The sequence below is a fragment of the Vulpes lagopus genome, chromosome 1 (genome assembly GCF_018345385.1).
Source record: "Vulpes lagopus strain Blue_001 chromosome 1, ASM1834538v1, whole genome shotgun sequence".
Lineage (NCBI taxonomy): Eukaryota > Metazoa > Chordata > Mammalia > Carnivora > Canidae > Vulpes > Vulpes lagopus.
Genome location: NC_054824.1, coordinates 103895106 through 103922092, shown reverse-complemented (window position 1 = coordinate 103922092; position 26987 = coordinate 103895106). Strand labels below are relative to the sequence as shown.

Below are 26987 nucleotides of genomic sequence, written 5' to 3'. Positions count from 1 at the left end.
CCCCCGTCAGACTGGTCCCAGCAGGGGCTGGGAGCGCACGCGGCTGCGGCTGCGGCTGCGGCTGCGGCGGCGGCCCCCGGGCCCTGCGTCCTGGAACCCGGCCGCTCACTTGGGGGTGGGGGGGCGACGCCTGGGCGTGTGAACCTCCGCTGGACTCCTTACCCGCCCCTGTACCCGGGGCAGTCCCGGGCTGGGGGCTCGCCCCGCTCCCGGCGGGGACCCACCGTGCAGCCCTGCCCCCGTGCCCGAATCCCCGGGCCACCTGTGCTCCGAGGCCCGGAGAGCACCTGGCGGGGGCCGGGCCGGGAGGGAGCCGCGCGCCCCGGGCCTCACCAGGGCGCCTGAGCGTCCGGCGGGACGCGGCGCGGGACTGGCGCCCGGGGTCGGTCCCGCCGCGCGAGCGGCTCCGAGTCCGTCTGAACGAGGGGCCCCGGCTCCGCACGGCGTCCCGGGCTCTCGCGGCCGCGCCCCCGGGGCTGCTGGTTCCTGCGGGCGGCGAGCAACGCCGAGCTGCTCCCCGGGGCTCGCGCGCGCTCCCGTCCTCCCGCGCCTCCCCGCGCCGCCGCCACTTGTGGATCCCCCGCCCCCCGCCCCCGGCCCCCTCTCCCCCCGCCCCGCCCCCCGCCCCCGGCGGCGCTAGGACCCGGCAGCCCGGCCGCGCGGGGACCGCCGCCAGGCTCCTCCCGCCTCCGAGGGGGACCCGCCGGCGGCCGCGAGCTGAGCATGGTAGCTCGGGCGGCGGTCGGAGCGCCCCCCTCGCAGCCGCGCTCCGCGCAGATATGCGCCTCTCGCTGCCCGGTGCGCCGGCAACATGGGCTGTCACCCCTGCGTCCTCCTCCTGCTCGGCTGCGCCGTCCTCGGCTGCCGCGCCGCGCTGACCCTGCCGCCCCCCAACGAAGGTAAGCAGGTGCGCCGCTGCACCTTCCCGGGCGGGGTGGTCCGCACCTTCCCGGGCCGCGCCCGCCGCACCTTCCCGGGCCGGGTCGTCCGCACCTTCCCGGGCCGCGCCCGCCGCACCTTCCCGGGCTGCGCCCGCCGCACCTTCCCGGGCCGGGTCGTCCGCACCTTCCCGGGCCGCGCCCGCCGCACCTTCCCGGGCCGGGTCCTCCGCGAGGGGACCGGGAACGTGCTCTTGGGGTCGCCGCCTCCCGAGCTTTGACAGCGGATTTTGGATGGCCCGAACCGAAAATGTGGTTTTAATCTGATACCAATTCAAGCAATTACCTTGTTTGCCAATTTTAAGCCGAAAGAAAGGAAAATCCTCCAGCTTTACAACCCAAGATGTGAATGTGCCAAACAGCCGTGGCAGTATTTTATTCCTCCTCATGACCACGTAGTACTCTCTGAGAAGTTCAAGGGAGAATTGGACCCTCCTCGCCAGATCCTTGGGTACAGGTGATGACAGGTTGTTCCTCCTTGGGACCGGGCGTTGAGCAAGGGACGAAGGGGACCTCCGAGTTTGTGGACGCGGGGGTGTGGGTTTATGTGGCATCTGCAGCACCAAGTGCTGTGTATCCCGCCAGGCGATGGCTTGCCCTGTGGTACAGGTTCTAATGAGCAGCATATGCCACATTAACATAAGTAATATTTGCGGGAATTGCAATAAGCTTAGGTTGGATTCTCTTTGTTTAAGGGCATACATACGAATAAGGGACCGTATATGATGAAAAGTGACAAGCTCCTGGGTAGGTACGGTAAATAACTGAATAGCAAATTAAGAAAGAATGTCCAAATGGAACAAATGGCATTTCCTGATGTTGGGTTATTCATTTTCCTCCTGATGGGCATTCATCCCTTTTCAATGGATTAAAGTGCAAATGTGATCTTGACGACACCAATGTTTCCTATAAGATTGTGTATTTGATGGATACATTGCCTTTTTCATGTATACCTTTTGTCACCTATTCCTAATGATTTGTGAATACAATGACTGACTCTTAAGACAAAGTTCCCTAAATAATTGATTGCTTTAAAGCAACACAGCTTTGATTTCTTCTTAATCATTTTGGACTGGTAACAATGACATTGAACAATTTATTTTGCGATTTAGCAATACTGAACAACGATGTCAAAATGTGTCACCATATATTTTGTCACTAAAAGTACATTGGCAAGCCAATGTATATGATATGGATTATTTTAAAGACACGTAAATACTCAAAATATTTAGAAACTTCTTAATTAGATCTAAAAACTGCCTCTCATATTTGGTGACCTACTTTCATTTCTAATAGACTAGTTTAACTTTGTTCTTTCCTTAGTGACTGCCTTTATCAGTTTGGCAGATTTCATTAAATTTTTCTGTTTCTCTTTTTTTCAACTGGGAAAGTGAAAAATTCTAAAATATAAGGATCAAGAAAATCATCTAATCACCTCTAAGTGACTTTTTTTTTTTTTTTTTTTTTACAAATCAAAATAACATCTTTATTTGAAAGTAATGGTCAATCATTTTTCATTGAATGAGAGGCAAGAGTAATCATTTGTATAATGAATAACATATCAGTAAGCTGAAATTATTATTTATTTAATCTTATTTTTTAAAGGTATTTAAGAATTGACGATAACTAGAAGTAAAGTAATATTATTCCTGTATCGCCATGATAAATTGTATTTCTCCAGATGGAATATTTATAAACTATTTGGATAATGGGTTTTACTGAATTAATAATGCACAGGGATAGAGCTGAGAGTCAATATTTGTGTGGAAAACATAACCTTTCAGTATACTGCAAGAGAAAGAGAAGACCCTTTAAACTTATTTATGCTCACATAAAATTACTGAATATTAATTTAATGAAACAGGAGTAATCAAATGTAAATTGCTTTTAAGCCAGACTGTATGTTTCAGTATATAATGTATATATTATTATGTGGGCAGGGTTGTATATAGAAAGGGAAATATTTGCAGAAAACTGGCAAAATTACATTTAATTTGTTTGGATAAACGTTTATCCATTGTTCATGGGATTATTCTTTCCAGATCATGTCCTATGGGTAGTGTCTCCTTTCCCTCCTGAGGTCATGAAAGGAAGTTTGAAAACAAAATTTAAAATGAATGATTTAACTTGAGTAATATTTGAGTGAAATTTTAAATATTAATGCAATAGCTTAAATCTTAGTAGTTGAATTGAACAACATGAAAAGTGAAAAATCCAGGAATTGTGCCAAGTTTTGCATGCAATTCTAACAACGTCACTTGAATAGAAAGTAAAATGCTTCTGAAAATTCATATATTGGGTGGAAGTAATATTGATAAAATGAATCTGGTTAATATAGCTTTCTGATATAGATTTTGAGAACTGAGATATAAAATACTAAGTTGCATTTAAAATACGAGGCTAAAATTTTGTTTCAACACTTTGGAAATTTAGTAAAAATTATTAGAACCTATTTCATAATCTGTTATGAAGTTAGGCATGATGGAATTAAAAGGGAACAAAATGAAGCCATTGAGTTGTTTTCCCTAGTGTGATTTTTTAAAATTTGAGATTTGATAACCAAAAATCAGTATTAAAATGCCCATGGGCCTATGATTGAAAAGTTAAAAACAAACTTAGAAAAAGTTCAATCTGAATTTTCCTCTTATTGACCCAGTTACAAATAACTTTTTATTATGCTTTCAAGAAAATGACTCCAGGTGACACTCATTCACTGGCCTTCTCAATGATAATAGATTATTCGTAGTTTCTGGGAGCACTTAAACTAACAATTGGCCTATATACTTAAACAGAAACTGTATTAAAGCTGCATAGAACTTTGTTAAAAATCTTATCAGTTCTCTGTTTACATGATATACCAATAAAAGACTTCTAGTGGGAAATGAACTACTCATGGCAAAGTAGGATCGCTACACTATGTGTTCCTTAAAAAGTTCATTTATTTGCTCCCTATTCCGATCCCAAATGGATGATAATAATGGTAAATGAAAAGAACTTTGAAAAGAGGTAGGAACTTGAGTAACATATCAATCTTTTTAGCAATGGATAAAGTACTCTCTTTAAATACTTTCCTACGTTTGAAAGAGTCTGAGGCAGAATGAACTGCTTATTCTCAGTACAGAAACACTAAATCATTTTTCTATCCAAAAGCATTTGTAAATCAGATTAACAATTACCCATAGAGCATTGGAAATCAGAGTTTTCAAAATAAAAGTAAATAAATTATACTACTTATTTTGGGAGACTTTTATTGGAGTGGCTGGGACACTGCATGTATGAAGTATATTTTACTGAACATAAATCTCCTAAGTACTAAAGGCGACTATGTGATTGTTTGAACCTTAAAGGTAAAATTTGCAAATGAACACTGTATGCTTTCCTTTGACATTTAAGCCAATGTTGGAGACAAACATTTAAACAATGGATTATTCCTCTTTTTAAAAATTATTATAAATTGGCATCACTTTTCATATATAAACACTTATCCTCAACTAATAATACATTGTGATTGAAATATTTATAGAGACTAAGCTGTCATATCTTTATAGGTTTTTTTTTTTGAAGAGGGTTTACATTTGCTCTTAATAGCATTTCATCACGCTAGACTAAATAATTGAATGCATTATACATTTTTGTAATTTAATAGCTTCCCTAATAGCACCCCCACCCCCCAATAGTTATAACTATGCTATTTGCCTGAAGGTAGGAGAAACCTTAATTTCACTATTTTATAACCCACAACAGTTAACACTTGACCTAGGTCATTAACAGGATTATCAGCAAATTTGTTTAAGCTTTTACTGACAACCTGAATTGCTATGATAATATTTTGATTGTGCCGGAAAGAAACTTCTTGTAACCTCTCAAAATCTATCCTGAAATTAATTCATTTTGAATCTGTATCTTCCCAACAACAACTAATATTGATAATAATTCAATTGGGAAAAATATCCATTCTCCTCACTCTTATGTTTCATATATTACACCATTCTAGTCCTTGTCATAAGTGAGCAATTAAAAATTCTTTTAAATAATAAATATTCTGGCAATGGCAATAACAATAGATTTATAAAAACAAACCAGGTATCTAATTTTCAATTTTATACTTTTTTATTATTGGTACTCTAGTTGATACCACTTTTCTGCTTATTTTAAGATTTAAGGTCAATTGGATATATTTATAACTCAGAAACAACTGGAACTATAAAAGGGAAACCACATATAATAATACACCATTGCCACGTGTTACATCATGGTTGTTTTTACATAAAGTTGTCTTTTCCATGAAATGCTAGAAATTGGGAGCAAAAATGAAAGGCACTGAAAATTAATGTAAAAAATTTTAAACAAAATATTGTACACAATCAAAACCTGAAGGCATTTTTTTAACATTGTTAGGAAGTTTCATGTGAAGTTTTTAAATTGAATATAATTATGGTTTGCGCCTTGCTCATACAAACAATTTAGTAGTTTCACCTTCACTCTTAAGAAACTTAATATCTTTAAAGAAAAAATTTAGTAAAATTCTTTATTGCATTTTTATACTATCCACATGTCAATATTCAAATTTTGGTGTGTTTTCTTTAATACCCCACTTCTAATAGCTTCTCACAGTAACTTTCTTTATAAAGTACCCTAAATGTTAGAATTGTTTCTGAAGCTTTGGAATTTTCCTGAAATAAAATATATGCAATTTTTAAATATCAAATAATCAGTTACATCTGCAAAGGATTTTTAAAGGCAAAACATATTTCCACAGTATATTTGATTTACTAACTTCAACACAAATGGAAAGAACAAGAACTGTTCTTTAGAGTTACATTTTCCAAGTCATAAAATCTTCAAGAAAATATTAATAAAGCTTTCCACAAATCATCAAAACTCGATAAGTTTTTACAGACATTTACTTACTAAGAAATCTATGATGTAGGTTACCTTTGATTTTATTAGTCATTCCCCATGATTTTGTTTGGCATAAATACTAGATGTAAGGAAAATATGTATCACTTGGAAGAACACTAGATTTACAAATCATTTTCTGTCAAGATCCTCAACTTTATTCTCTAATATACACACTTTTTCTTTAAAACATTTAATAAACCTTGTTCTTTTAATTCCTGTTTGATAAAAGATGTAGAAAAACAGATGCAGGTGTCCCCCCGCCCCCCCCTTCTTGGGTTCTGTTTTCAGAGATCTGGATTTTATCAGCAGGGAGGGTCACTGCAGGGCTTTTACAAAGTGGACAAGTAGCTTTCCACAGATTGTTCAAATAAAGGGATGACTGGTGGTGTGAAACATTCATTATGTCATTCATCCAGGTATTCCAAAAAGTAGGACTTGAAATTTGCTTCTCGAAAATCGGAAACCTTAGACAATTCTTTCCTAATGACTTAAGAAATAAAAGCAACGTCGTAACTTTTATAAAATGCAAAGGGTTTTCAAGCCACAAATCAAGCTGGGAAGACACCCCCGGTGGGAATCGGGGCGTGGGAGCATAAGCCCCCCTTCATTTTGCCCTCTGGGTCTGTTACAAGCTGCCTGGTATCAGGTAGTTCTTGAAAACTGGCAGGAAGTTTTCTCCTGGAAAAGTAGGAAAGTCAGCAGATTTCAGTTTGCCTCCTATCAGCTTTCTTTGAAATAAAAAAGGGTGGTCGTTTACAAAGAAAAAAAAAAAGCCTTTGAAAGTGGAAAGAAAATAAAAAGTTCATTAGAAAGATGGAGGGAGATGTGCAAAGGTTCTAAAACCAATGTTGATACTAAATATTTTGCTTAAGGAGAAAATATTTATCACTTCAAACATCTGGCTAATCCATTTTTATTAAAACCCTAAAAACCTGCCCCTGAAGAAAAAGAGGGGGAGGCCTGCGTGGTCGCGCCCTCCCTAGGCGCGCACAACCCCGGTTCTTCGGCAGAAGAGACTGTTTCAGCCGGGACGGCGGGGAGCGCGGGCGCGGGGACCGCCCGCCCGCAGGCCCCTCCCCCAGGTCCCGGCCCCGCCCGTCGCCGCGCGAGATCCCACGCGGGCCGGGGCGGCGCGGCCCCTTCCCTCGCGACCCCGCCTGCCGCGCGGTCCCGGGGACGCCCGGACGTGCCCTCAGGACTCGGGGCGCCCCTGGCAGCGCCCCCGCACCTGCACCGCCCGCGGCCTCGCGGGCCGCACCGGCTCCCGCTCCGGCGGAAAGGCGGCGGGGGAAGGCTCCTCTCCGGTCTGTGCGCCCGGCCCCAGCCCTCCGGGACGCGGCCGCCGCTCCTGCCAGCGCCCCGGCGCCCCCGGCCTCCCGCAGCCGAGCCCCCACCGCCGCCGCCTCCCGCCGGGCGGGCCGGGCGCTGTCAGCCGCGGAGGGCGCCGCGAGCGGCGCGGGGCGGCTCCCAACCCGGCGCCGGCTGGACCCCGGGCGCGGGCAACGTGCGCCCTCTGCCTGCTGCCGCCGAGCCGCGGGCGCCGAGGGGCGGAGACCGCCTGCCCACCTGGCCCGCCTCCCCGCCTGGGCCCGCCTCCCCACCTGATCCTCCTGCGCACCTGGCCCGCCTCCCCGCCTGGGCCCGCCTCCCCGCCTGGGCCCGCCTCCCCACCTGATCCTCCTGCTCACCTGGGCCCGCCTCCCCGCCTGGGCCCGCCTCCCCGCCTGATCCTCCTGCTCACCTGGGCCCGCCTCCCCGCCTGGGCCCGCCTCCCCACCTGATCCTCCTGCTCACCTGGGCCCGCCTCCCCGCCTGGGCCCGCCTCCCCGCCTGGGCCCGCCTCCCCACCTGATCCTCCTGCTCACCTGGGCCCGCCTCCCCGCCTGGGCCCGCCTCCCCGCCTGGGCCCGCCTCCCCACCTGATCCTCCTGCTCACCTGGGCCCGCCTCCCCGCCTGGGCCCGCCTCCCCGCCTGGGCCCGCCTCCCCACCTGATCCTCCTGCTCACCTGGGCCCGCCTCCCCGCCTGGGCCCGCCTCCCCGCCTGATCCTCCTGCTCACCTGGGCCCGCCTCCCCGCCTGGCGCCGCCTCCCCACCTGATCCGCCTGCCCACCTGGCCAGCCCGCCGGCCCACCTGGCCCCGCCTCCCCACCTGGTCCGCCTCCACACCTGGGTCCTCCGCACCGCGAGCTGGGTCCGGAGCTCTCGATCGGCCAGGTGGGCCCTGACTCCGGCAGGAGGCTGGGCCCGGGATGTTGGGGCGCCCGCACCCCCACCGCCCTCAGCCCGGCCTTGCGCGCGGCACCTCGGAGCCAGGCCCGGCAGGTGCCGCGGGCCCGTCCTGCCGCCTCCGGAGCCCCCGCGGTGTCGGCGGCCGGCGCAGCCAGCTGCTCTGCGGGGACCCCGCCAGGGGCGCCCGCCCGCCCGCCCTCTGCCGCCCCCGCGCCCCCGCGCCCCCGCGGCTGTTGGTGGCTCTTCCGGACCGCCTTTTCTTTGGTTCTTCAGTCGCTTAAAATAGAGAGGCGCCCCCACGCCCCGTTTTGTCTGAGGCCGCCCGGGAGCCCCCTCGGGAGCCACAGGCTCCTGCGCTTCGCCGCCGCCGCCCGGGGGGCCGGGAGGGTTCCGGGGCGCTGCCTTCCAGGTGGGGCGGCTGGGGCCGATGCCCACGCTTCCGTGCTTGTGCTGGACCTTGAGTACTTCTCGTGAAGGCGGATCCGGATTGCTGGATCCAGGGGGTGCGGAGGCTGAGGCGGCCTGGGCGCGGGGCCCGTGCTGCCTGCAGCCCACGGCGGGTACGACGGCCCCTCTGCGGACACGGGGGAGAAACCGAGGAAACCAATCACAGTAAAGCAGCAACCGAGCCGGGTCCTCTCCTCTTTGTCTGGATTCCAACCTCGTGTTTGCTCAGGATCACCGGTGCCCAGGAGTGACGGAAAGCACTGGTTTTTGGACCTTGATCCTACTGACTGGCTAATTTGTCCTGTGACTTTACAAGAATAACCTAGAAATACCCAGAGTAATGGGAAGAAAAACCGAGCTTCCAAGTACTTAAAAAACTGCTTCAAAGAGTACTTAGAAACTGCGCAGGTTCATACACTCCTCTAAGGTTTGATGATTATCTGCATGGGTGGGGACGCACCAAGAAAATAATTCAAAGAAAATTTGTTGTGGACAGAGGAATAGGAGAAAATGTCTGTGCGTCCTGTTCTTCACACAGTCTTACCTCTGTCTTTCCTCCCTGACACTCACACAGTCCCTGCCTGGAGCTGGAAAGATTTTTTTTTTTTTGGTCAGGAATCCCATACACAGATTGTGATGCAATTGTCAGTATAATGCAAATAAAACTATTTGAAGTTTTATGTAATAAAAACAGAGTGGGAATTAACTATTGGAATTGTTAAAGAAATCAGCACCGGGGAAAACAGAACGTGGCCTAAATAGTCTACCTTTTATTCCCTGTGGAAACTTTTCCCTATTTGAAAGATAATTTATAAATTACTTAAGATGAGAAAATAAATTACAATGATTTATCTGCTCTTTCATAAAAACACTTGTACTCTATTTAAGTGGAGGCATTGAGAAAAGGTAGCTAAAACAGGGTTTTGAAAGGTAGCAAATTAAGTTGGGGGCAATTATATTTTTCATGTGGGTACTTCAGCGCATATGTTTTGCATTAATTGCTGCAATAAATTCTGTTAACCTGGCAAAGAGCAAAAACAGCATATTGATGACATTAGTCTTTCAAATCAGGAAGCTGCTTTTAGTATCTTGCTTTCTTCACTGTAATGTACCAAAAAAGAAAAAAAAAACCAAAAACAAAAACAAACAAACAAACAAACTAATGTGTGATCCCTTATGTTTCCAACAATGATTCAGCCACTCAATCTATTGGCACATTTTGCCAGAAGCAAAAGTAAGGGCTTAGGACAAATCTTTTTTTTCTTGCTTCTGGATAATGAGAGTCAACACTATCTTTGCTATTTTTAATTTTTTTTTAATTTATCTTTGAGTTTGCGGAACTCTCTCATTCAGGAAAATGTAAACTTAACTTTAAAGTCTCCAAACTACTTGCCTCTTGTTTTAAAACAAAACTCTTGACTAATGGGGCATTTGGGGGGCTCAGGGGTTGGGCATCTGCCTTTGGCTCAGGTTATGACCCCGGGGTCCTGGGATGGAACCCCACATTGGGCTCCCCCACAGGGAGCTTGCTTCTCTCTCTGCCTGTGTCTCTCTGCCTCTGTCTCTCATGAATAAATAAATGAATCTTTAAAAAAAAAAAAAAAACTTGACTAAGTACATTGAATAGTCTCAAAAGGTACAGGAGCAAAGAAGAGATAAGCGAGTTAATTTCATTGCTCATTAATCAATATCAATATTCAAATGGTTTCATCTTGAATTTCCTATATGTTCATTAAGGTGACGCTAGTTTATCTTCTTCCAAATAATAAAGATAGATGAACAGATTCTACAGGCCCGGTAAAGAGTAATACCTGCCCTTTACCCCCCTTCCCTTCCCTCCCTTGATGAAAATATAAGGCTTTAAAATTAACTCTTTGTCAATGATCAAGTTGGTTGGCTTCCAATCAGTATGAATTTTTTTTAGATGTTCTCTATCTACCTCAGGGCGACTAAAGGCAACAGAGAACAGCTTGTTAGTAGTTAACATGTATTGATTTCCTGATTTTCAAATCTAATTTAGCAATTAATACAAATCTGTAGGTTTTGGAAAGATATATTTATTTATTGCGTGTAATGGTAGTCTTCACACTAAGGAGAAATTATGCTGGGAAGCCAGTTTGCAGCACCTTGTGTCTATATGTGTGTGTGTCTGTGTCACCAATAGTATTGTCGTTGTACAGAACAGAACTGTCCCCACACTGTGGGCAGAATCTTATGAATGAATGTATGTCTTTTAGAATCAACATGTTATACAACTCTGTTTCCTGGGATTACAAATTGGTGATGAGGAAAAATAAAAATAACCATTTTTAAGTTATTTGTCAGTATCTAATTTTACAAATTTTCCCCACCTGGATCCCTTAATCTACCTATAATATTCAAAGATGGGATAAAGCTAGAGTTATGTACAAATGGTGATTTTTTTTCCCTTTCATATGTCAGAACTATTTAGGGTTGGTTTTGCATTTTAACTGAGTGTAAATAACTGTTATAATCATAGAAATTATAAATAGAAGTTAAATCAGGTTGTTATTCTTTTATTAGGTATATAAACTCCATCAAATATAGCTATTCCTAAATATTGAAAATGTTTTTAAAGAAGCAGCATAAAAGGGAATAGTATTTTTCCCTTGGTTTACTTTTATGATCTGGTTTACCATAGGTAAGTTAATGCTCATTTACATTAGATAATTCAAAAAAGATAAAATCAGATTGTATTGTGGTATTCTTAACATTTCTGTTCTGAAAATTTAATGCTTTGATAGTCTTTGTTTTTTGAAAAATGGTTTTTAGTCATAATTATATGATTTCAACTGAATGAACAGATTTTCTTAAACATTTGCATGTTGAATAAGCCCATTTCTTTTCTCTTTTCTTTTTTTTAGGACTTTTTTTCTCATCTTTCCTTACAAGCAATGTCCAAAATTATCCCAAATGTTTAATATCCTTTAAAAATCTATATAGAATTAGAAAAGAAAAAAAACCTAAAAGATATGTAAGATTAGTTGTATTCTTCTAAATCTCCCTTTCCAAAGATGATCCTTTGGAAACTAATGAAGGTTATCTTATGTTTGCCCATGTTAGCAGTGGGTTTACTGCTCTAACCTAATAGTGACAACTTAGAAACTCAAATTTGATTTCAAAGCCACAATTCTAAAAGCCATTAAAATTAATCAAGAAAAATGTTTTTAAAAACCCCTTATGTTCCATATTATGTTTTGTTGTTTGTATTTATTTATTTATCAAGCACACCGGAATATTAGTTACATATTGGACTTTGGAAAAGAAGTCTTAGGGAAGGGTATACTTTCTGCCCTTGAAGACAACTTAGGTAGAACAGGTGACCACAGAATGAATATTTATATAAAGATTTTGTGTTTTCACGTAGATATAAAAATTAAGAAAAATGCAATATGACTCTTCAGAGGAGGGTGCAATTAACTTCCCAGAAAAGAGCACCTGGGATATAGAGATTTTTTTTTTAATATAAAAGTTAATAAGTTAAAAACAAGGGAGAGAAGATTAAATGATTTGTCTAATGTCATGTGGTAGCATGATTATAATCCCAATTATTTTCCTGCCTATATCTAGAAAACTTTAAAAATAATTGGAATGGATGCATAAGTAAGCATATACAAGCACAAAGCACCTTTGAAAGTACTGAACAGGAGATCCCTGGGTGGCTCAGTGGTTGAGCGTCTGCCTTTGGCCCAGGGTGTGATCCTGGAGTCCTGGGATTGAATTCTGCGTCAGGCTCCCTGCATGGAGTTTGCTTTTCCCTCTGCCTGTGTCTCTGCCTCTCTCTCTCTCTCTCTCTCTGTGTGTGTGTTTCTCATGAATAAATAAATACAATCTTTATAGAAAAAAAAGTACTTAACATTCAGAAATAGCTCTTCTTAGTAAGCACAGATCTATGTCCAATGTAAATTGTGAATAGGTGCATACTCATGTGTGTAAGAATATATGAGAAACAGACACGATCGTATATCAAAAAAGAACCATCCCCAAACAGCAGCTTTTCTATGCTACTCATATTGACCACACTACCGAGAAAAATCACATTGAGGTTTTTCTGAATTCTACTTTCTCCTGCAGTGACACATTAAAAGTTTTCTATCACCAGCACTAATACTTTGTTTTCCTTGACACCATACTTCTAGGGTGGAAAGTTTTGAATTAAACTGATAAGCATGTGGCCCCTCATTGGATCCTTCGTGGAGCTTTACTGAGACCCATATTTATGTCTTGAGGAGTTTGTATGTGCGTATGTGTTTGTCTGTAGACACCGGTCATGGTGTGTGACATAAAGTCCAGATGAAGTTGTCCTCCAGAATATGATAGAGCCAACGCTATACCTTGATTTTACTTTCCCATAAATTTAAATCAATTTATTCTGCCATGGGTATCTTCTGAAATTAAAACAAAAACACAAAAACAAAAAATAAACAAAAAAACACAAAACACGGTTTGTGGCATAAAGATGTCCAGAGAAAGTCTTTAAATCGAAATTAAATTCTATCTCGATGCTTTTTATTCTCGATGTTAAAATTTTGAACCAAATTTAACCAAGGGCTTCCAGGAATACTTTATTTCTCAAAGAAATGCTGTGGTAGAATGTTCTACTGAGCCAGCTGTGCTTCTTCTGTTTCAGCTTCATAGCCATCATTCATCCTGCATGAACAGGTAGCTTTCATTTAGTAGTTGAAGGCTGATAATTAAGATTTTATGATAAAAAAAAATCCATTCCAAGGCAGCCTCGATTTATGGTGCGAAGGCAAAATGTGTATACTGAGGCTGGCCTACCTGTTTGCCTTAGTGATTATTTTTATAATCATGTTAAGATCTTTTCATTTTTCACTTTTTAATCTGTCAGAAAAGCCTTCCTGACTTAGAAATGAACAAGGGCTGTTCTTCCCGGAACGCTTTAAAAATATGTTGAAAAACTACAATGTTAATATGATCATTCGTGTTCTACCCTGAGAAACTTTTACATTTTGGGGAACACATTTCGCTTGTCCGAGTGGTTCGTAGTATCCGTCGACAATCCACAGAAACAGGGACGCGCCCTCCCGGGCGCTGGGGGACCGCCGAGGTGGGCCGTGCGTGCTCATGCTCATTCGTGGAAAGGCTTGTTTTGTGAGAACGCACTCCCCGTGACGGTGTGAGAGCGGTTTTCTCTGTAATAGGATGCTATTAGATGACCTCGATGTTTCTCAGATTAAGAAGGAGAAAAAAAGAGGAAGCTTTAACACAGCAGAAATAGCACAGGGTTTCCATTCACTGAAGTGCCCGGGTTTCGAGCAGAATTCTGGCCTGTGTTCCTGTTATTTCCTTCACACCTCTAGTCACTAAAACACAGACCTCTCCCGGGAGGCTGGGTGTCGAGGCCAAGGACGTGCCCCTGCTCTGGGCAAAGACCCAGAGGGGCGGCTGATTACGTTCCTCCTATGATCACCACCTGTACAGGCGTGAATTCAAGATCATTGCTCAGGAGGAAAAGCGAGTAAGGAAGAACAAGTTGGTAGCAGGCCGTCTTGTCCAGAAATCTGTGTGTATCACGGAAATAAGCTATTAAAATGCCATGTTTCAAGAGAGATTTTTTTTTTCACAGAACCACCACCACTAGAGAATTATTATTATTTTTTAAAGATTTTATTTATTTATTCATGATAGAGAGAGAGAGAGAGAGGCAGAGACACAGGCAGAGGGAGAAGCAGGCTCCATGCAGGGAGCCTGAGGTGGGACTTGATCCTGGGACTCCAGGGTCATGGCCTGGGCCAAAGGCAGGCGCTAAACTGCTGAGCCACCCGGGGATCCCTTAGAGAATTATTTCTTTGACTTTTACATAATGATTTTAGGGCTAACGGATGGAGAAATTATCGTAGACTAATATTTCCGTGAGACGAAATGCCTGTAAAACTTATCAGGGTTTACGGGAAGATGCATCTGCACACAAGTTATAGTTGACTTCATTAATGATCTAAAAAAATCATATAAGTTTTAGTCTACGAAATACAATATTAACTCGATCTATTGAAACTTTAAAAGGCAAAATATGTGCCCTGACGTTTGTGTGGTGGCGTCACTGAAGGACCACGATAGTAATCCGGTCGCCCTCTATTTCAGGAGAGAAAAGCGTTACTAACCCCAGTTCTTGAGTGATTCGGTGTCAGATTCAATATGTTATATTGCAATGTTGGATTTTGTCGATGTGTCTAGAGAAATCACTCGCAACACGTTGACTTTCAAATTCCATGAGCTTTCTCTTTTTCTTATTTCCATTATTCTACGCTCAGACTGCTGCACAGCCGATCACAGGAGACTTGAGGTTATATCCTGGGAAGTCCTGGTTTAGCAATCATTCACTCTAAAGTGGCTTGTATTCTTAGATTCTGTGTTATAAAGAAAAGGCACCATATAAACTCAAAATAAATGCTTTTAAAAAGTGTTTAGATGTTGCTATCCTGTTCTGTTAGGTTCTATATCCATGGGAGATTTTAAATATAATTCAGAAACCCGAATGGTGTGGTTGTTAGTTAAGGTATTGATCATACAAGAACACTGAATCTGTATAGCGTGTTAATAACTTACGGTGGCTTTAAATGCACTTATATTATTTGATCACCGCCGCAATATTGGGAGGTAACCAGGCCAGATGTAGTTATGTTCAACAGACAGCAGGATCAGAATCATGAGTAAAGACGCTATTGTGTTTTCCTCATTCGTGCTAAATGGAGGGCACTAAAAATTCCACTGCTGAGTAAATGGAATTTAATTAATCTATTACACTTATTTTAATCGACAGTGGGATATGATTCTCTTTGGCTTAGCTCTTTTCCTTTGAGTAGACACCAAATGCTGATGTGATTAGTCCAGTCCTTTTTCCCCTCATTATCATCAGAAAAAAACTTAAGGGTATTTAGTTCTTTAGTTAACATCCTACATCCCACTGAGTCATTTAGTAAATGGAGACAATGTTCATATCTTCTTTGTCTCAAACAGTTTTTTCCTCTGGTTACTAGTATTGAAATTAAATCAGCCATTTGTCTTAGCATGTTGAGTGACACGTGGTCATCGTATTCAGTTATCAGACATACACAAATGCATCGAACCATTTAGAACCTAAAGGCATTGTGACTATGATGTAATGATTTATGAATACTGGCTTTGTAAACTCCTGCAAATCCTATGTAAAACTCAGAGAAATCAACTCATGACGGATAGAGCCATCCAACTAGGCTTCATCAATGGACCATATCTATCAGAATGAATATGTGTAAGATACCTTCAGCTGAAGGTGAAGATGTATTCTCATGTTTCCAAAAATTCTCTAAGATTGATTAATCTGAAATATTATCTGTAACATTGATTAATTGATAGAGGGTTTTAAAAAATCACTTTTGACAGATAATTTCAATACAATTAAGCATACTGTTCATTTCCAAACTGATATCCTGGGAAATAATACCATTATGGAAATTGCACTGTGTAATCCATGCAGCAACTGTCTTCTTCTCTTATCTAAATATAATTACTTCTCATTGGGATTAATTTATTGTGAGGAAAAAAATCTTCAATCATTAAGGAATTCCAGTGTAATTAACTTTATGTGCTTTTCTTTTATTAGCAAAACTTAGAGATTCTAACTTTGAAAATTTTATGACTTCTAATTTAATAATCAGGAGGATTTTTTTTAAAAGATTTTATTTATTTATTCATGAGAGACACAGAGAGAGAGGCAAGAGACACAGGGAGAAGGAGAAGCAGGCTCCATGCAGGGAGCCCGATATGGAACTCAATCTCAGGACCCCAGGATCACGCCCTGAGCCAAAGGCAGATGCCCAACCACTGAGGCACCCAGGCATCCCAATCAGGAGGATTTTTACATACTCATCTAGATCGCCAAATATCTTCATTTAAAAAGCAGTGTTCGAAAATTCTAACAACTGTCAAATATATTATTTCTTTTACTTAACACTTTATTAAATTTATGCTTCTTGATTTGGGGTGATTATAAGGTGGTACTCTTTTATGTCTCAGGAATACTTTATCAACACCACATGGGCCTGTTTATGCAGTGCATGTATTAACATTGTATTTTGATTTTTGTATATATGGAGACTGGCAATGATTTCTGATTGTATTTATTGACTCACCTGCTCTGGTTTGTGTTAATAATACATGGCTATTTCGTGGACACTTCCTCCACTAGTCAGTTGTGGGACTGCTTTCCGATTTAGATGAAGGATGAGGAAAAACCATAGTTTCCAATGTTTAATGGATCAACAATCAAAGTGAGCCTTTTATTATTAATTAAGCTTGAAGAATATTTTTATATTTTAATTTCTAATCCATTACAAATGAATACCCTCTGTGTTAAAAAAAAGTGATTTGTCTTTTTTTTAATAATATATTCAAAATGCATGCATGTTATATCTAATATTCAGCAGACTTTTTAATAACTAGTGCAAAGTTCTGAGTAAAATCATTAAAGCTTTTGGGTAACAACACTCTCTTTAAATAACTAAAGCTTATTCCAGAGATTTTTGTAAAACAGGGTTTTGTTTTGGTTTCTCCTGAAATTGTTAGTTACACATAAGTAGACAATTTATGTGGTATTAAAAAATAGTCATGCTGGATACAGACAGTATAAAGATGTCCTGACAGACACAAACAGAAATAATGGTTCGCTATGGAAGCGTATTTAAGAAGCCCTTTCATAGTGAAACCATATGTAAATTTGCAAATTTAATGATCTTTGAAGTTATTTTGATATCACATTAGCATTAATATTTCATGTTTGCCTTTTTACTATTTCTTCTTTAAGCTTATAATAATTTTGTCAAAAATTATTCTCAGTGTTTTGAATATTGATCTATCATTATAAACAAGCACAGTTAAGGAAGCCAGAGAAACTTTGGTTCCTTAACTTTCCCCAGGATTGCTTTCCCTTCACCATTTCCTCCTTTTACTCTCATGCTCCTATCATGATAATAAAGAGTCCTGTGTTTTGAACATGATGATATTGTTGCATTAACAACAGACAATGTTAACTTGACAGAGGCAAATAGAAATGATTTATTTCTCTTAACTGCATTTGTGTATTTGTATTTTTTTTTTTAGTCAATCTACTGGATTCAAAAACAATTCAAGGGGAGCTGGGCTGGATCTCTTACCCGTCACACGGGGTGAGTTTGGTAAACTATTGAAGGGAAATGTGATTCTGTCCATTGTCTCATAGGGAACAGAAGGAATTACTGGTCTGTTCTCTAAAATGAACACTTGTACTCTTGGTGATATGTTATGTTGATCAGTACATCCTGGACATGGATTAAGAGCCAGATATTTGTGTTCAATGGAACTATTGAAAATTTTGAAGTTCTAATTTTTCTTTTGAATTTATCAGTTGCTTGATGGCACTAATTAAGCCTTTTAATTATTACTGGCATCATGTAGATGGTCATCTAACCTTTTTTTGTGATGTGATCAAAAGAGATGCATTGAAAAGACATTTCAAATTCAAGTAACATTGAAAGTGTATATTTGGGGACCTGCAGGGTTGTGGTCTCAAAGGCAGCCTTGATGGTCATTCCAAGTAGGGTGTATTTGGCAACTGTATAAACTGTTGATTTGTCTTATTTCTTAATTTGTTCCCAATGCCTTAATTTCTTCACTTAAAATGTCTGCAGCATGGCTAGATCAGCTTAAGACTAGGGAATTTTATTTTAAAAAAAATTTGACTACCTTTAAATTTTAAAGTCTTTTTTTATCTTTCATACTTTACCAAGCCAGACACAGATTGTTAAAGTGTGCAGTATTTTTGTGACCCTAATGTTTCTGATAAGACTTTGCATGATAAAGTTTCTTTTCTTTCTTTTTTTTTTTCTGAAAAATTCTACTCATTTGGAAAAGTCTTGTTCTTACAAAACTGTGTAATAAGTGCCTAAATATCCCTTGTTTCCAAGTATAGCCCCTGGAAAATGCAAAATGCCACTTTGAAACACTTAGGATAGGAACAAATTTGTGTATTCTTTTTCTCATATTCTCATCCTCTTTTCAAAGAGGTTATAGTTATTTCCACTTCATTTTGGTATTCAGTCTTTAGATTTTTGTGCCTAAACATACTGATTTTTACGGTACTACCAGCTTCTTCTTCACCAGCGGATGTTTTACATCAGGGATACTTCATCTATCTGTCATCCTTAAATCTGTTTCTCTTCCTGGTACACCTTGACATTGACACAATGCCAAAACCTATCACATAATCAGGACTTGGTTAGTTGCTTTGGAGAGGAGAGTATGAAGTAAGCCAGGGTTTGGTTTTCCCATAGGTGTAAAAGGAATCAAGTGATTAGGATAAAAGCACATCCTGGGTAGTCATAAAGAGTGAATCAAAACTCCAGATTGAGCTGGAAAACTCATTTAAAACTAATCATCCTAAAGTCAAGACTAATTTTAATTCTGATTTTAGAAATTAGAGTTTTTCATTACGCCGTCAGATCATCTACTATAGAAACTGGCTGCCTCAGGATATATGAAAAGCAAAAACCACAGTGACATTTTACGAATAGATACTAGTAAATGCTTTGAAAAAAATCAACAAGAAATTAGCTTGTCTTTCAAAGCAGCAGTCTATTTCATGATTTCCTTTGAAGAAGGTGTAAAGAAAACATATTTCTATATATTAAGGAATCTGGGGAGAATACTGCATAAATGAATTCATCTTACCATGTTAGTCTTGTAGATTTTGTGGTGGAACAAAGTTGATACTTCTGCATCCCGACACAAGTTGGGGATGAGGAGGAATGTTCCAGAATTCTACTACATGAGGTGCAGTACCTGTACCAACCTGCAATATTAGTTCCCCAGAGATCCTTGGATATGCAGACTCTCAGGACCTGCCCCAGCCTTTCTGTATCAGAATCTGCATCTTACCATGGCCCCCAGGTGATTCCTGAGCACATTACATTTAAGAGACACCACTGAGGACAATCCACCTCTTGGCTTTTTCCATCTCTTGGCCAATTTCCTGCCTCATTTTGTCTACAAGTTCTTATGGTTTTACCAGCAAACAGTTTTCAGTTTCTCCTTTGGCTTTTTGTTGCCTCAGAGAGCCAGCCTCAGGAGCTTGGCTTCCACTTCTTTGCTATCCTGGTGCATCTCCTTGTAGCCCTGTCTCTCCTCTTTCTGAGGCATAAATAGCCTAACACAGCTGACCAAGTTTTCTGAGTTATCAGTAAAACTTGCAGGGAGAAAACAAAAATCTCCCCAGGAGGTCTTGATATTTATAATACCCCGAGATCTCAGAGCACAAAGAGAGAGAGAGAGAGAGACCAGAGTAGAGAGGCAAATTATTGTCCTGTGGCGCTATGTGGTGTGTTTTTGCTTTAAATTGTATCCCTATATTGTGTTAACCATAATGTCCGTGAGGAAATAAGAAGCACTAGTTTGAAAAATGTTAGATTAATATTCATTTCTTCCTCAGAAACTGATGAAAGTCTTGAGTAAAAGCACTGTGCAGTCAATTAAGGTTTGGGATTTAATATCCTTGCTTTTACGGCTGTTGATGCTTTTAGATTTAATTAATTATTTTTATTGCCTAACCGTTGCCATTTTCAGTATGACAAAAATGGATTAATTTTGTGATTGTTTTATTTTTAAGGAAATAGTTTCCCTTTTAAAGGAAACAGTTAAAAATATTGTGATATTCCATTAAAAAATGCCGTGTAATAGCTGGAAATAATATTGAACTTGTTAGTGTTTTAATTGATTAATCATAATTAAAGAAGTGCATCTGTTTGTAAGTTAACTAAAATATAAATGTAAACTGTGGGGAAAAATTGTAGTAACAGTGTTATAACATATTGGATGACTGAGAATCCTGCTTTGTGTGTTTGTGAGAGAGAAGATATTTAAATTCTACTCTCTTAGGATATTTCCATTACCCAGTACTGTGTTATTAACTATATTCACCGGGTTTTACATTAGATCCCCAGAGCTTACTCATCTTATAGTGAAAGTTTATAGTCTTTTACCTACTTCTTCCTTTCTTCCTATTTCTCCTACCTTCCAGCCCCAGAAAATGCTGTTTCTGTGGGTTTGACTAGGTTTTTTTTTGTTTGTTTTTTTCCACAAAATAGTTATATCATACGATATTTATCTTTCTCTGGCTTATTTCATGTAGCATAATGCCATTAAGGTTGTTGGAAATAGCAGGGAAAATCCTACTCTTTTGATTTAGGGCAATGATTTTCAGTGTAATGGGGGTGGTGGGTTAGGTAGGAAGGCGATTTTGATTTTGCCTCATGGAAATATTTGAAAATGTCAGGCATATTGTTGGTTGTCATTACTGGTAAGGCATACAAGGTCAGGGTGCCGCTAAACATCTTGAATGAACAGGGCAGCCTCCCACAACGAAGAATTATCTGGTCCAAAATGACAGTGCCCAGGCTGTGAAACCTTTGCTTGGGGGATGAGTAATGGCACTCCCTCAGGAACTGTGGTCACTGGAAAGAGGCTGGAAGACTGTTGGCAACTTCTCTAAGCCTCAACCCTATTCCCATACAAATCCCAAATCTTTTACAATATGAATTCTTTTTTTAAAAAATGATTATATGCCAGAGCTATATAAAATTAATATATTTGGGGGGAAAGGTCCCAGAGTGACTCATTGCTTCATGTATGTTCTTTCCTATTTTTGTTCCCCCTTTCCACCAGAGATGTATTCATGCATAAAACCTTATAGTTAACCTATGTAATTTTCTTGGGAGGAGTATTTCTCTATTTTTAAATGGTGCTTCAAGTCTTAGAGGAAACCTGGTAGGAAAGTATGGTACTATACCATTAGGCCTGGGAAAATTACTCCAAATGAGTATCTGGGAGGAAATTTAATGAGGCGTTGGTTTTTCTCTAAATTTTAAAAGAGGTGCATTTATTTATTTGAGAGAGAGAGAGAGAGAGAGAGAGAGGAAGGGCAAGTACGAGAGATGGGGGAGGGGCAGAGGGAGAGACTCTCAAGCAGACTCCTGGCTGTGTGTAGAGCCCCTGTCAGGGCTCTGTCTCACGACCCATCAGATCATGACCTGAGCTGAAACCTAGAGTCAGATACTTAGCCCACTAAGCTGCCCAGGCGCCCCTATAAATGAAATTCTTGAAAATAATACTCAAAGTTTTTGACTGAAATTATCAGGGGGTTATGAACACAATTTGTGTTTTAATAAGAGTTTTATTTGATGGGATAATTTTTGACACTAAGTTTGTTCACTTTAGTAAGGCAGACATGGCAGTGACATTCTCCATCCTCATGAATTCTGAATTATAATTGTCTGAATTCTGGGCATAATTATATTCAGAAATTTTAGTAAATAATCAGTAGTTTAACTATTTTTTTTTTAGAGGACAATCAACACCTGTAAAAGCCCATTTATATTTTTTATTGCAATTTTGAAAAAGTCTTCTGCTTAAATATGACTTAATGTATTGATTGGTTGGTTGATGGATTGATTAATAATGCCCATCTACCACATAAGCTTAGTATCCATATCATAGAAGAGGGATCAGAGGGAGATAGGGCTGTATAATTAGGATAGTATTGATATGCTGACCAAATAGTACAAAGGAATTAAGAGCCTCAATTGACTTAGTTACAGAACCTCAGATAAGGAGAAGAGTGTGAGGAGTGGGTTGGGGAAGGGTAGACAAAGCACAGCCTGAAATGGGTGATTCGTGTATATTAGCAGGTGATAGAAGTCTTGAAATTAACAATTGTGGAGCTTTTTAAATTTTCTACCTTGCTCTTTTTTCAACTTCTTTAGAATTTTTTTTCCTTAAGGATTTTCTTAGCCGTATATTGGTGCCTTACTTCTGGTAACAAACAAAAACAAACAAAATGAAAACCAAATGCTCTTTTAGCAAAGAGGCCCTGTTGGTTGCCCCCCCAGGGCCCGGGCGCAGGCCTGTCCTGGGGAGAGAGCGGTGGCGCTGGGCCCGGCCACCTGCCGTGTCCTGGGCCGGGCTGGCTCATGGGAGAGCTCCTCACGAGCTCAGTCATCTTGCCGGTGATTGGGGTTAGGCAAGAGGAAGTCAGGGCGGTGAGGCTGGAGCAGAATTCCAGGGACTTCTGGGGAATTTTTGCTCGTATTACAAAGCCTCGAGGGAGGCTAAGTAAGGCCTTGGTGCCTGGTTGCCCCGGAAGGCCCAGCGTCCCTGCCCCGGGCAGCTGCCCTCCCCACATCCCTTCAGAGCAGCCAAGGGGAAACCAGCTGAGCCCTGTGGCCAGGCCTCTGAGTCACCTGAAAGGTCTCCTTGTCTCCACTAGCCTTCCTAGTATTTCTCATACTTTTCAATTAAAGGCATTCTGATAAAATAGAATGCTTAATTTCCTGATCAAATATCTTAATTCCTAAATAGAGGCTATGGCAATGCATAATTGCATTTATTTTAATTGTATTGTGGTATTTGTATTTTGCCAGGGCATCTTTTTTTGGTGCTTTCATGGGATGTCAAAGGTACTCTGCAGAGTAGCGAATAGGCTAGGCGATAGGCAGGGGTCTCAAACCACACCCTGCCTTGGAATCTGGCTTTGCCATCTGCTGCTCTGTGATCTGCTCTAGGTCCAGGGGCCTTCGGACATTTCTCCGCACCTTTAAGAACAGAATAATGATGATTTCTATGTCACAGCACTTTGGAGTGAATTATATTTGGGCAAATAAGATATTTCTATGTATCCTTCATGAAAAAATACATGTGATAATGCATGTGAAAGAGCTATACAAATGCCACTTCTTATTCTTAAATAAATTTGAGGATTTTCCCTTCGAATCTTAAATATCAGACTATATGTGAAATTTCGGATTCGTATTTAGGAGAAGGAACAATGAGAGTATTGCCTGGCATTGCTTCTCAGTTAAGAGCCCAAACATGGCCTTTGACATCACATGATTGCTGTGCCATTGAACCTGTGCAGACTAAAGTGTGGATACAGCCTTGGCATTATATTTCGAATCGAAAAGGTCAAAATGTGGATGAATGAGTCAAAAGTTGCGTGCCCACTGTAATTTATTTCAAACTTTTTTAAAATTACATTTTGTCAGAGAGAGAGAACGGGTGGGCATGCGTGCAAAAACAGGCACAGCAGCAGGTAGAGAGAGAGGGAAAAGCAGGCTCCCCCAGAGCAGGTAACCCCACCGGGCTCGGGGTTTGATCCTGGGACCCTGGGATCATGACCTGAGCTAAAGCCACTTAACCGACTGAGCCACCCAGGTGCCCCAATTTATTTTAAACTTTTAGTGATTAGGGGCACCTGGGTGGCTCATCAGTTGAGCGTCTGCCTTTGGCTCAGGGTGTGATCTCGGGGTCCCAGGATCGAGTCCCACTTGGGGCTCCCCGCAGGGAGACTGCTACTCCCTCTGCCTGTGTCTCTGCCTCTCTCTGTGTGTCGCTCATTAATAAATAATAAGATCTTTTTAAAAAAATTTTAAGTGATTAGAATTTCCTCAAAATTTTACCATTTCTCCTTCAGGGGAGCCCTTCTGACTGTCCCATGCCTCTCTTCTGCCACCCTCCCCTGTACCCAGCCACCACCACCCCCAGACTAGTATTTAACACTTTTAACCTCCTCTTCCTTGTTCTTTGTTGTACCTCCACAGCTTGTATTTCTACATTAATGCAATTATTTCACTGTTGCTTCCTTCAGCCAGGAAGCTAAAACTCCATGAAGCCAGTTTCCATCATGAAACTCCCTCTTTTATGCTCCACATTGTAAGTCCCTGGGTTTCTTGTCCATGACTTAAAATTGTCTGAATAAAGGAAAAATAAAAGCTTTCCAAAACAAGGAAGGATAACTAGATTGATTATGTATTTGTTGAAAAAAAATTTGGTTATTTCCAATCTGTTACTTCAAATGGTGTCGATTAATGCTTCCAGTCTCTTCTTAATGGCAAAAATGTAAGTGAAGTTATGATATATACACACACCGTACATACTGTAAGTATACAATACATAGATATCCGTGTTTATTGCATATATTATGCTGGTTTTTGTGTTAGCAAGGCTACTTAGGCAAATACATTTAGAAAATACTATCAGCCCATGAATTGGAAGTTAACTGAAAAGAAAACTAGCTCATGGCACCTGGGCACTCAGTTGGTGAAGTGTCGGCCTCTTGATTAGGCTCAGGTCGTGGTCCGGGGTCCGGGGCTCAGGTCGTGGTCTCGGGTCCCGGGTCGGGGCCCTCTGCGGGGCTCTGCCCTTGGAGCGGAGTCTGTTGGTCCCTCTCCACACCCCCCTTGCTTGTATTCTCTCAAATAAATAAATAAAATCTTAAAAAAAAAGAACTAGCTGAAGACAGCTCTGTATCGAAATTTATTTTGATTGTTGTTTCAAGGTAAAAAGCTAGAATCCTGCAAATAAATTCCATTTAACTAAAAGTAGAAATGTTTGGAATTGAACGGATCCTAGCATGGAATGGGAATAATAAAAGTTCTCTCTAAAGTAAGTCATTGCTTTCTTATTCTCTAGTTTACTGGATTTGCCTTTAGTGTTGGGACTGCTGCTGTTTTTGAAGTCTGGATTCTAAGTCTTACCTACTGGAATTCTAGCTCTCACTCTGTGAATGGTATCTGAAAGGCAGGAAGGGTATTTTGACAACCGAGTGTCAACAATAACCACCTGGGATCCTGCCTTTATGAATTACAGTCTAAATTCTGCTTCATATGCTGAGTAGTCGATCCAGGAAAATCAAATTTTTGACACATGTGCTATGTGATTCTGGGTCATTTGAAATTTTTCTGCCTAGAATGAACAATGCTACATATTTTAACTATGTCACTTTCACCTATTGTGCTGACCTTTCAAGGAAAGATGTCTGGTCAAATTAGAAAAACATGGCCAAGTTTTACAGGTTTTTTCTTTCTCACTTTTCCTTGAAACAAAATGTACCGAAATAGAAGGGGAAATGTGGATAAGTGGTAGAAATCAGCAAACGTAAAATTTATTCCAGCAGCATTTAATGTATAAAAACTAAAAAGTTGCTTTTTATTCATTCTAACAGAATTTTTATCAGTGCTTTAAGAAAATAGAATCCATTTTTTCCATTGCTAATGTTCTATATTTCTATATTCATTCATGTTTCTATGTTCACTCAATTCATTATACATTAAATGTGTCGAAACATGTGCCAAATAGTATATAGCAGACTGAACACCAATGTTTTTATTGCTAAGAAATATCTAGTTAGTTTACTATTTTAGAGTATACTTAAAATAAACACTATGTTTTCAAGCTTCCAAGTTTTCATTTGAATATAAGATATAAAAACAACATATGTACCTCAGTCAAAAAGAGTTTCAATTCTGTTATTCTATTAAGTAAAAGTCAATAATTTTGTTAGAAATTTATAAAGAATAATAATTTGCCCAAAGTAGTGCTTACTTATTTTTCTTTCTTTTTTTAAATATCATGAATTAATGGTTTTGATCTTTAGGTTTGGTATTATCTGCTGGTTAATTTTTTTTTTGAAAGATTAAAAAAAGAAATTAAATTTGCTCTGGGAAAAAAATAAAGCGTGAAACACTTTTTAAATGAGTCCCATGTTCCAAATGATAGCCATTGACCTGCTAACATTTAAAAATTACACTATTTACCATGCAAACCACTTAAGTATTTCTGCAAACTTGACAGCCCATTGATTACCATTATTTATTTTTCTGCTAATAATGCTCCCTTTAATGAATAAAAACCATATACCAGTTTCTTGGGCTTTGCTTAAATCATTTATCCCCTTTCCATTAGACATGAAAAGACACATATGTCTCAGAAGACAACAGAGTTTTCTGAATGGTCTACATTTACAAGTTATTTTTGTTCATTCTGTTAACAATGTAGTTTGAAGTATGTAGGTATACATATAATGCATTTATATAATTATGTAGATACATCTTTAGATATATATGTATATATAATATACCTAGATACAGTTTTTATATAAATAAATAATATGTATGAATATATATAATATATTGTACTATATTATAAAAATGCATCTAGATACATTTTTAGATATCTGTGTTATATATATTATAAATATATCAAATAGATTAAAAATCTTTAGTTTAGGGATCCCTGGGTGGCTCAGCGGTTTAGCGCTGCCTTCCACCCAGGGTGTGATCCTGGAGACCCAGGATCAAGTCCCACATTGGGCTTCCTGCATGGAGCCTGCTTCTCCCTCTGCCTGTGTCTGTGCCTCTCTCTCTCTCTCTCTCTCTCTCTCTCTCTTTGTCTCTGTGTCTCTCATGAATAAATAAATAAAATCTTTAAAAATAAAAATAAATCTTTAGTTTAAAAATGTAAACAGTAGTTAGAAATGAGAAATCCTAGATCCTGACCAAAACCTACTGGGGATTAAAGCTTCTGAGTGATATGAATCAGTCTTGTAAACTGCAAACAGAAATTTGTTTATCTGTATCCAGA

At 40.7% G+C, this 26987-nt stretch overlaps 1 protein-coding gene across 6 annotated transcripts in view; it reads left to right on the top strand.

Annotated features, from left to right (window-relative positions):
• The first annotated feature begins 677 nt into the window (after positions 1-677).
• Positions 678-26987, top strand: part of EPHA3 (EPH receptor A3) — a 324780-nt gene continuing 298470 nt past the window's right edge. For 5 of the 6 annotated variants that reach the window (XM_041767292.1, XM_041767280.1, XM_041767286.1 and 2 more), the window contains exons 1-2: positions 678-899; positions 17643-17707. In XM_041767292.1, coding sequence (XP_041623226.1) covers positions 812-899; positions 17643-17707 — 153 coding nt within the window. In that variant the 5' untranslated portion in view covers positions 678-811. The remainder of the gene's footprint in view (positions 900-17642; positions 17708-26987) is intronic. The other variant, XM_041767297.1, reaches the window with a different exon arrangement.